At 43.6% G+C, this 10,101-nt stretch overlaps 1 protein-coding gene and 1 long non-coding RNA gene across 3 annotated transcripts; both read right to left on the bottom strand.

The window, feature by feature from the left end:
- Positions 1 to 687: 687 nt before the first annotated feature.
- On the bottom strand, positions 688 to 5,495 carry LOC103583550 (C-C motif chemokine 15-like). 2 transcript variants are annotated; one of them, XR_549868.1, is made up of 5 exons: positions 5,343 to 5,495; positions 2,950 to 3,024; positions 2,353 to 2,464; positions 1,734 to 1,913; positions 688 to 1,313 (listed from the first exon to the last, which is right to left on the bottom strand). XR_549868.1 is itself a non-coding variant. In XM_008564836.1 (4 exons), the coding sequence occupies exons 1-4, from the start codon at positions 5,416 to 5,418 to the stop codon at positions 1,802 to 1,804; spliced, it is 375 nt and encodes a 124-aa protein (XP_008563058.1). In that variant the 5' UTR covers positions 5,419 to 5,495; the 3' UTR covers positions 1,391 to 1,801. The 2 variants fall into 2 exon arrangements, 1 of the variants encoding a protein (XP_008563058.1); XM_008564836.1 differs by lacking the exon at positions 688 to 1,313 and having other exon boundaries at positions 1,391 to 1,913.
- A 3,080-nt stretch (positions 5,496 to 8,575) lies between these two features.
- LOC103583551 lies at positions 8,576 to 9,915 on the bottom strand. Its single transcript, XR_549869.1, has 3 exons — positions 9,852 to 9,915; positions 9,279 to 9,402; positions 8,576 to 8,840 (listed from the first exon to the last, which is right to left on the bottom strand). It is a non-coding gene; the product is annotated as an uncharacterized LOC103583551 (long non-coding RNA).
- Between the last annotated feature and the right edge of the window lie 186 nt (positions 9,916 to 10,101).

Genomic DNA, 10,101 nt, shown 5'->3' on the forward strand with positions numbered 1-10,101 from the left:
TTGCGATCCGGTGCCAGACACGAAAAAAAAAAAAAAGACAAAAAAAAAAAGGAGTGATCAAGATTAGCAAAGAATTCTCGGTAATGAAATACAGAAGGGACATGACTAGAGACCAACAATTTTTCTATCATAGAATAAAAAGTGTAAAATATGAGAGAAAAGTTAAGACTCAGGAGGAATAGCTGCATAAAATCCAACATCCACCAGTAGTTCGAGAGGCTAGAACAATATAAATGGATGGGAAAAAATGAAGACATGACAGAAGAAAATTTTCTTGAGTTAAAATAAGGCTTGAATCTTTAGATTAAAAAGCTAATAAAGGGCATAGCAGGGATAATAATAAAAAAGACACATTTAGACACATTTTGATAAGATGTCTAAACTTCAAGGATAAAAAAGAAATCCTAAAAATTCCCAGAGGGTCTAAAACGTTTTCAGAACACTTAAGGAATAAGAAACCAACTGGCTTTAGAATTTTGACATTGTATGAGATGCTAGAAGATAATTGAGAAATGTCAAAGGTGTTCTGAGAGAAAATGATTTTGTACGTGGACTTTCATATTCAGCTGAACCATGATTCAAATTTAAAGACAAAAGTCTTTAGACCCTCAAAATCCCAGAGAGTTTATTATTTGTATCAGTTGGAGTTCTTTGTTGGAAAGTAGTAGAAATTGACTGTGCTTCATATAAGCAAAAAAGGAATTTATTTACTGTGAAGATTTTGAGTAGTGCACAGAATTGTCAGAAAGGCTTGGAAAATGGGTAGAAACCTAGAGAGAACAGCTCCAATGCCACAGGAACCAACCGGTGTGGATGCTGCTGCCTCTGCTGTGAGCTGCAACTAGCAGTGCTGACCTGTAGCACTGGTCCTGGGATGCGTGAGCTGACACTGCTGCCTCCAAAATCTGGAAGTTGTTGCCACCACCACTGTCACCTGCGTGGAGTCCTCTCTTTTCCTTAGAACATTTGCTCCAGGCTCAAAGCTCTGGAAGGGAGCCTCAGACTGGCCGAGCCTGGGTCGGGTGTGCCTGTCCTGGCTCTCATGGAGCACGGGAGAGTGTTTGCCTTTGCAACTTTTATAGTAGGAGGCAGTCCAAGGATATATTCTAGCAAAATGAAAAATGAACCCAAGGAAGAGGAAGCTGTGGGTTACATGTCATGGTGGAATGAACTCAGTCATGTGATGAGAATAAACACCGTATGATTTTTGGCAGGTGCAGAAAGCATTTCTCCAAATTGGAATAAGAAGTTAGAAGGTCCTGGAAGAATGTCTCCAAGAATGAAGCAGTTACCGTGAAACAAATGGTGCGAATCTGCAAGTGCAAATACAGCATGACAATGAAACAAAGATACTTCTGTTTTAGTTAATTAAAAAAAAATCAGAAGGAAATTATGGAAAAAACAGGACTTTAATTGAGATTATCATGGATCAGATATTAAGTAAACTAAAAGAAGGCATGATTTGAGCAAATGGTAAAGAAAAATAAATTGTTTTCTGAAACTGTATCCAAGCCTTCAAAGATTAGCCATCTCAGTAGACAGGAGAAGAGGAGACATAATGTGAACTTGTGTTTAATCTCCTAGGGGTTCAGTGATCACTTCAGTTTTTAGTTCCTTTCTTCTTAAAATTCAAGCAAAGTTAAATTGAATACTCTTTATTAGATGCATTCTTTTACAACTAGAATGCAATAGTAAATGTTTTTTTAAAAAGAAAATTGGGTAAAGAAACTCACAGGAGGTTGGAACAAGAGAGTTGGATATGGGTGGCTGGCACCTTTTGTCCCCTTCCATCAAGCAAGTGTCATATTGACATGTCCTTGGATACTGGGGAACGCTTCAGTTTTCTCATGCAATCCTGAACTTGCTCATCGCTGGGGTTGGCACAGACACGTTGCCCCTTCTTAGTGAGGAAGCTGGGGAACAAGGGGGAGAGAGATTACAATTTCAGGTAACTTTAGCAGATGGAGACGGGGAGCCCCATCCTCCCTGGCCCTCAGATTCCCCACTCAACGCAGCCTGTACTTTCCATTCTCTGCTGATGGCAGCTCAGGGACAGTGTCCTCTTGAGACCCTCCCTCAGCCTGTGACACTCCCTAGTGACTCATGGGAGCGTCCTTGGGCAGCTTTCTGGCTGCTCTGTCCTTCCTTCCCTCCCTCCTCTCCACTGGGAATGTCTGATACCTGATGCCCTGAAGGATCCTAGTAAGGACACAAGTTGCCCCTTTCCTGGTGGGATCCTGGTGGTGGGGGTCGGGGTGGGGCTTCTCTGGCACACCCATCCATCAGGTCCACCATCCAATACCCTGCGGGCTCCCTGTCCCCCAACACATGGTGGGTGAGCTTGGCACTTACATGACACCTGGCTGGGAGCACCCACTGCTCGTTTCAAAATAACTTTTCATGAATAAACATCGGATGCTTCGTTGGGTGTAGGAGAAGCAGCAGTCAGCAGGAAGGTGAAAGCCTGCAGCAAGAGAAAGGGCCATTTAAAGGCCGAGTCTCTTTTTGAGGAAAACTGTCCTTTCCCCCTTTCCTCAAGAGTACCATCGAGGGTGGGAAGGCACAGGACTCAGGATGTTTCCTCCTCCTCAGCCAGCCCTTGCTGGCATGTCCTTGCTTCAATCCCTCACCGGGACTGAGCTGTGTGTCTGAGAGCACCCAGGGTGGGCCACAGCAGGGCCAGCAGCATTTCCCCAAGAGGGGGAAGACATCTGCAGATACCTGTAGGCATCAGAGAGCACACTGTGCCCCAAGTGAGCAGACTCTCGGGACAGCCAGGTGGGAAGAGAGAAGGCACCTATGGACGAAGTACCCATGGCCCATCCTGATCTTCCTTGGAGATGTTCACCACCCTCAAGGCCCTCCCGCTCCCCACATCCTGTATGTGGGATGGATGGAAGCCATAGTGCAGACCTGTACCTGCCTGCTGTTTTTAAATATAAGCCGTACTTGTATATTTACTGTGGTCACGATTTCGGCGTTCAAACTGATGCTGTGACACCATGAGTTTTCTTATCTCTGTATCTGGAAGAAACAGACAGGGTGGGAGAGAAATCACTGGGAGGCAGCAGTGTCAGCATCTCCACCCTTCCATTCCTCACCCCCTCCCAAGAGAGAGAGAGGTGCCAGTGCTGGACCTCTGTCACCTGTCTATGTTCTAGGTCTGCCTCCAGGCCCCTTTGTTCCATTAGGGCCCTGAGATTTTTCAGGGACCTTTTGAAAATGTTTGACACATGAAAACATTCTACCGACTCTGAAATACTGAAAGCAAACAGCAAATCTAACACAGGTAAGTTAATCGAATGTCTACATAGTGTAATACAGTCCCCAATTCTTTCCACACATTTCTGGAATCCATAAAACTCTGGAAACAGAAAGCTTTTCATCAACTTATAGGGTAGCACAATGTCACACGAAGTGAAGTGAGGCTATTTCCAGTCTTTATTTATCCCTTTCAGAATAAATATGTGTATGTGTTTGCTGCATAAGTATCACTGTGTTCGATTAAAGTATGCCTCCGAGACACTACCATGGATGTTAAGTCATGTGCAGTTATGTATTACCTTTTTAAAACCAAAAAAATTTTGTATTCCAAAGTACATCTAGCCCCAGAGGTTTTAGATAAGGGATTGCAGACCTGCATTTTGCTAATTAGGCAAATGCAACTAAACTTTTAGCTCATTTTATATATACTTACATATGAATTATACTTAGTAAGGTATGTGCGTACAACTTAATATGCTTGATCTGAGGTTGGTGGACTTGCAGAAAAACCAATCTTAAATGGCCTTGTCTTTTCATAGCTACTTGCTAATTCTACCACTTACCAGCTTTCTGATCTTGAGCTAGTTATGTATGGTTTCTATGCCTTAGTTTTCTCATTTGTAAAATGAGAATAATAATAATAATAATATGCAAAACTGTATAAAATTGTTCATGTCCCTCTGTTTTTCTTTTCCTTACAACTGGCAGGTTTGTGGTTGGTCAGCCTAGTACCTATCCCACAGAGTTAGGAAGAATCAATGTGTGATGACACTTAAATCTATAAGACAGTTAGAACAGAGGCTGCTGGCACATAGGAAGTACTCGATATTTATTTGTTAAAAAAATAGAATTAAATGTATTAATCATTTAAAAAAAATTTTCTGCATCTTATGATATTTTGACGTCTTAAAAATCTGGCATGGGGCCGGCCCGGTGGCGCACTGCTGTAGTGCGCTGCTTGGGAAGTGCTGCGGCGCTCCCGCCGAGGGTTCGGATCCCACATACAGACCAGCCGCTCACTGGCTGAGCGAGGGGCGGGAGCAACACCGAGGGTTGCGATCCCGTGGCCGGTCCCGGTCCGGTACGGGCGCGACACTGAGGGTTGTGATCCGTTGCCGGTCACGAAAAAAGACAAAAAGGATAAAAAAAAATCTGGCAGCTGGGGAGAGAAACTGCCTCTCCCAGGGCTAGCCAATTTTTAGAGATAGCAAAGGGTTCAGACTCTCATTTACAACAATATCCAAACCAAGTAATCCCGAGCCCAGGTGCCCAACCACACCTTTATCTAACTCACGCACGAAGCTGTACTTCCCCTGCCCTAAATCACGCCAAGGCCAGGTGCCAGGCAACTAGAGACTATTCCTATGTTCCAAAGCCCTCCAGACTTATTCAAACTAGCCAGTCCCAAACTGTATACTCTGCTTTGCCCTGCCTTCTCTTCAGAAACCCTAATAAAGGCTCTAGCATGGGTTTTCCCCTCATTTCTGCTATGCCTCCTGACTAAGACCTGATGTGTCCCCTGTGGTCCCATATGGCATGCGTGCCTACTTCTTTAGGGAAGTGCAAGTAATACACTGTTTCATCAATGGCATTAGCCTCTCTGTGTGAACTCTCAGTACCTTCATGAAATAAAATTCCCCAGGTACAAATGGGACAGTACGTTCAGTGAGTCACTTGCCTGGATGGTCCCATTTCCTCTACAACATGATAGTTTTATACTAGATGGTATATATAAGTTCTAACATGCTGCTTTCCACAAATTTACAGTTTTACTACAGTTCTTTTGATCTGGCACTTAATAGTCCTGTGTCAGCTAAGGGAAGGTATCAAACAATTCTGGCGATGAAAAGAGAAATAATGATTCCCAAATGGGACCAGTCATCTGTGTAGTTTTCCCAGGGACTAAAGGCTGCAGACAGAGGCAGGTCTGTATCCTGCTGCTGCTTTTAAATAAGTGCCATCACCGTGTCTGAGATGGAGAGTAGTCACAGGAGGAAAGTGGTGTCCCTCTGCGTCCCTTCCCCAGACCATGAGTTACCCTGAACCCGGCCACCAGTGAGAAGGCTCCCTGGACTCACCATGTGTGACGTGGGCCTGGGATCCAAGGGCAGCAGCAAGGATGAGGAAGGAGAGGGCAGCTGCAGAGACCTTCATCTTCCTGGTGGGCAGCAGAGCCGGCCTGAGGACTCCCGGGCTCGCTGCTCCCTGCCTCTCCAGGACGCCAGCTCTGTCCTTGTGTTTATAAGAGCAGGAGGATCAGGAAGTCACAGGGCAGAGGTTGGAAGGTTGTTCATTAGCTATTTCATAGCTCACACACCATTTCTAAAAAAAGGGAACAAGGCTGAGAGTGCAAGAGGAAGTAGAGGGCAAATCTGACTTGAACTTGTCCCCAGGGGCTTCCAGAGCTGTCCCAATGGGTACAGGCAAAGGCAGTAAATATTTCAAGGAAGAGCCTTTCCTCTGGGAGATTCATTTACTCCTCTAAATCCGGGCCTGGGGTGGGAGTGAGAGACTATTTCACACTTCCCAACTTGGATTAGGACTTGGTGTATACTGTCTTGTGTCCATTTCCAGTTCTGTTCCTGGAGTCTCAACCAGAGGGACTTTAAAGATAAGAGCCAGTCAAGTTGGCCACCAGAATGGAGAGCTTGAGGGTCTCAAGATTAGGGACCAGGAGATTTTCCCAGGCACTGATGATACCAAGTCCTAACCAGTACTTCCTGGACCTTCGAGTGCCCCAAAAGCCTATGATCGGGTGACCCCTAGAGGGAACACTCTAACATGTAAACTTGGCCATGTGATTCCTCACGCAGATTCTGCCAGAGACTGACCTTGGGCTCAGGGTCAGTTCCAATTTTTTTTTTTTTTTTGGTGACTGGCCAGTATAGGGATCCGAACCCTTGACCTTGGTAAATTCTAAAATTTTTGTCTGAGGGTAGAAGGCCTTTCAGTATTGGATCCTCCTTGCATGTACAGCTCCTCTGTTTTCCAATGTAATGACATTTTAATGCATACTAAGTTTACAGTTAATGATGCATTTATTAATTTAGATCTTATACTTTTTTCTTTTGAATTTTTTTTTCAGGACCCCAATATTATTGCCTAGTGGATAAATTGGCCCTATGCTATACTAATTCCTACTAACCCATCAACTCTACTCAGCAGTGACCTCTGCCAGGAAGACTTCTTGGCTCTCATTGCCTCTAGGCTGGGCCAGGTGTCCCTCCTAAGTGATTCCACAGCATCTGGCACTTAAATCTACCATAGCTCCTGTCGTGCTCTATTTTAAATGTTTACTTACTTCACGGCTCCCTCCCAATACAATGAGGTTTGAGAGAGAGAGAGAGAGAGAGAGAGAGTCAGTCTGTGTGTGAGTTTGTGTGTGTGTGTGTGTGTGTAGTTAAACACATGAGTTCTACCCTCTTCACGAACTTCCCAGAGTACAGTTGTTACAAGGTCCTTAAAGAATGTTTTCAAGGACGAGGTAGTTAACATAAAACAAATAGTGTGAGTCTCGAGTGCAAATGCAGAATCATAATAATGAAATGAAGGTGAGTACTTCTCTTTTGGTTAATAAGCAAAAAAGTCAATTAAAAATTACTCGAAAATAAGAATCTACATGAGATTATCAAGGGTCACATATTAAGTAAACATGGTAAAAGACACTGTTTTCTAAACTGTAGTGAAAACTTTGAAGGTTAGCTATTTTGATAGGAGAAAATGAGACATTCATGTGAATTTGTGTTTAATCTCTTTGGGGGATATAATAATTCCCATCTTTTATCATTATTATTGCAGGACTTTTTTTCTAATAGTGATTTATTGTTAGAAACGTTATTTGATTATTGATCAGTTTTCTGCTATTGATTTTTTAGGCAAATCACCCTAAAAAAAAGGATAGGTTCTAAACTTTTTTTTTTTTAAAGATGACCGGTAAGGGGATCTCAACCCTTGGCTTGGTGTTGTCAGCACCACGCTCAGCCAATGAGCAAACCGGCTATCCCTATATGGGATCCGAACCCGTGGCCTTGGTGTTAATCAACACCGCACTCTACCGAGTGAGCCACAGGCCGGCCCTAAACTTTTTTTTAAATGAAAAATATTTTATTGTTGTTTAGAATTCAGTGCTGTCTTTTGAATTTTATAAAACAGTTGACCAAGATGTACTAATTATAAACTTATATGCTAAACAAAGGTGTATATAAAATTGATATTAACTCCATCTTTAAATGTTTTTTTTTTAAATGTCCTTTAAGTTTAGGGGAGAAATCTCTTAGAAACTTATGTCTATTAAGAAAAACATCTGAAACTTAGAAATAGGCAAAAGAATGAGTGTATACTTTTCAAAGTCATATTGGAATGTTGTCTAACAGGCCCACTTCAGGATTCCTTAAATCTGTAGGAGAATGTACGTTTTAAAATATACATATATATTTTTTAATTCTATTTTTTTTAAAAAGTTTTAACTTGCACATTGTAATTGTACATATTTATGGGGTACAATCTGATATTTTGATACATATATATGTTGCATAATAACCAGGTCAGGGTAGTTAATCACTTCATGCATTTGTCATTTCTTTGTAGCGAGAGCATTCAAAAACCTCTCCTCTAGCTATTATGTAATATGCAAAACTTAACTGTTAACCATAGTCACCCTACTGTGCAATAGAACATCAGGGAATGTTCTTTTGATTGATGTTTTTCTTACTATTGATCAACCCCAGACTTTGTGAAATTACATGTTAACTTGTGAATTTTTGACTAGCACAGATACAAATGATTCCTGTTCACTGGGAAAATAATCCAAAGGTTACAGTTTTATTATTGCCCTATATACAGGATATTAATCTGTACTGTAATTTAGCAAACGTATTTCAGAATGTCATCCCCAATTAACTACATATATCTCTGTTCCTCAAATGACCTTTGAATCAATTTAATGGTTCTCCCACTAATGAGTTAAATACATCTTTGACTCATATTCAGCCTAAATTTAAATGAGTTATATTTTTAGCTTTTTAAAAAATTATAATATGATGTCTCTTGTTTTGAAGACAATACTTATCCAAAGTTCAATAATTCCTTCAGTTTCTTTTTCCTCTTAAAATTCAAGTAAATTAGGGCCGGTCCCGCGGCGCACTTGGGAGAGTGCGGCGCTTGGGAGCACAGGGGCGCTCCCACCGCGGGTTCGGATCCTATATGGGGATGGCCAGTGCGCTCACTGGCTGAGCGCGGTGTGGGCGACACCAAGCCAAGGGTTGCAATCCCCTTACCGGTCACAAAATAAAATAAAATAAAATAAAATAAATTCAAGTAAATTGTATACTCTTTATTAGATGCATTGCTTTAAAACCAAAACAGAAGAATAAATGTTTTTTTAAAAAAAGAATTCAGGATATAGTTTTTGCAAGAGAGTTGGAGGTGGGCAGCTGGTAACTTGTGTGTCTTCTCAAGTAAATTTTATTGTTCCGGGGCCCATGGATACTGGGGAACTCTTCAGTTTTCTCATGCAATCCTGAACTTGCTCATTGCTGGGGTTGGCACAGACACGTTGCCCCTTCTTAGTGAGGAAGCTGGGGAACAAGGGGGAGAGAGATTACAATCTCAGGTAACTTTAGCAAATGGAGACGGGGAACTCCATCCTCCCTGGCCCTCAGATTCCCCACTCAACGCAGCCTGTACTTTCCATTCTCTGCTGATGGCATCTCAGGGACAATGTCCTCCTGAGACCCTCCCTTAGCCTGTGACACTCCTTAGTGACTCATGGGAGCGTCCTTGGGCAGCTTTCTGCCTGCTCTGTCCTTCCTTCCCTCCCTCCTCTCCACTGGGAATGTCTAATACCTGATGCCCTGAAGGATCCTAGTAAGGACATAAGCTGCCCCTTTCCTGGTGGGATCCTGGTGGTGGGGGTCGGGGTGGGGCTTCTCTGGCACACCCATCCATCAGATCCACTGTCCAATACCTGCGGGCTCCCTGTCCCCCAACTCATGGTGGGTGAGCTTGGTACTTACATGACACCTGGCTGGGAGCACCCACTGCTCGTTTCAAAATAACTTGTCATGAATAAACATCGGATGCTTCGTTGGGTGTAGGAGAAGCAGCAGTCAGGAGGGTGGTAAAAGCCTGCAGAGAAAACTGTCCTTTCCCCTTTCCTCAAGAGTACCGTAGAGGGTGAAAAGGGACAGGACTCAGAAGGAATGTTTCCTCCTCCTCAGCCAGCCCTTGGTGGCATCTCCTTGCATCAGACACTCCCCAGGGTTGAGTTGTGTGTCTGAGAGCACCCAGGGTGGGCCACAGCAAGGCCAGGAGCATTTCCCCAAGAAAGAGAAGACATCTGCAGATACCTGCAGGCATTAGAGAGCACACTGTGCCCCAAGTGAGCAGACTCTCGGGACAGCCAGGTGGGAAGAGAGAAGGCACCTATGGACGAGGTACCCGTGACCCATCCTGATCTTCCTTGGAGATGTGCACCACCCTCAGGGCCTTCCTGCTCCCCACATCCTCTATGTGGGGTGGACGGAAGCCATAGTGCAGACCTGTACCTTCCTGCTGCTTTTAAATATATGCTGTACTTGAATATTTACCGTGGTGATGAATTGAGTGTTCAAACTGATGCTGTGACACCGTGGATTTTCTTGTCTCTGTATCTGGAAGAAACAGACAGGGTGGGAGAGAAATCACTGGGAGGCAGCAGTGTCACCATCTCCACCTTGACATGCCTCGCCCCCTCCCGAGAGAGAGAGAGGTGCCAGTGCTGGACTTCTGTCACCTGCCTATGTTCTAGGTCTGCCTCCAGGCCCCTTTGTTCCATTAGGGCCCTGAGATTTTTCAGGG

Source organism: Galeopterus variegatus, unplaced genomic scaffold, assembly GCF_000696425.1.
Source record: "Galeopterus variegatus unplaced genomic scaffold, G_variegatus-3.0.2 Scaffold24235, whole genome shotgun sequence".
NCBI lineage: Eukaryota > Metazoa > Chordata > Mammalia > Dermoptera > Cynocephalidae > Galeopterus > Galeopterus variegatus.

Bases quoted from the DNA above. Each gene is read 5' to 3' on its own strand.
- LOC103583550 (XM_008564836.1), bottom strand. From the start codon at position 5,418: ATGAAGGTCTCTGCAGCTGCCCTCTCCTTCCTCATCCTTGCTGCTGCC. The intron at 3,025-5,342 runs GTGAGTCCAGGG...TGTTTCTTCCAG, and splicing joins CCAGGCCCACGTCACACATG to ATACAGAGATAAGAAAACTC. The intron at 1,914-2,352 runs GTAAGTGCCAAG...CTTGTTCCCCAG, and splicing joins TGCTCCCAGCCAGGTGTCAT to CTTCCTCACTAAGAAGGGGC.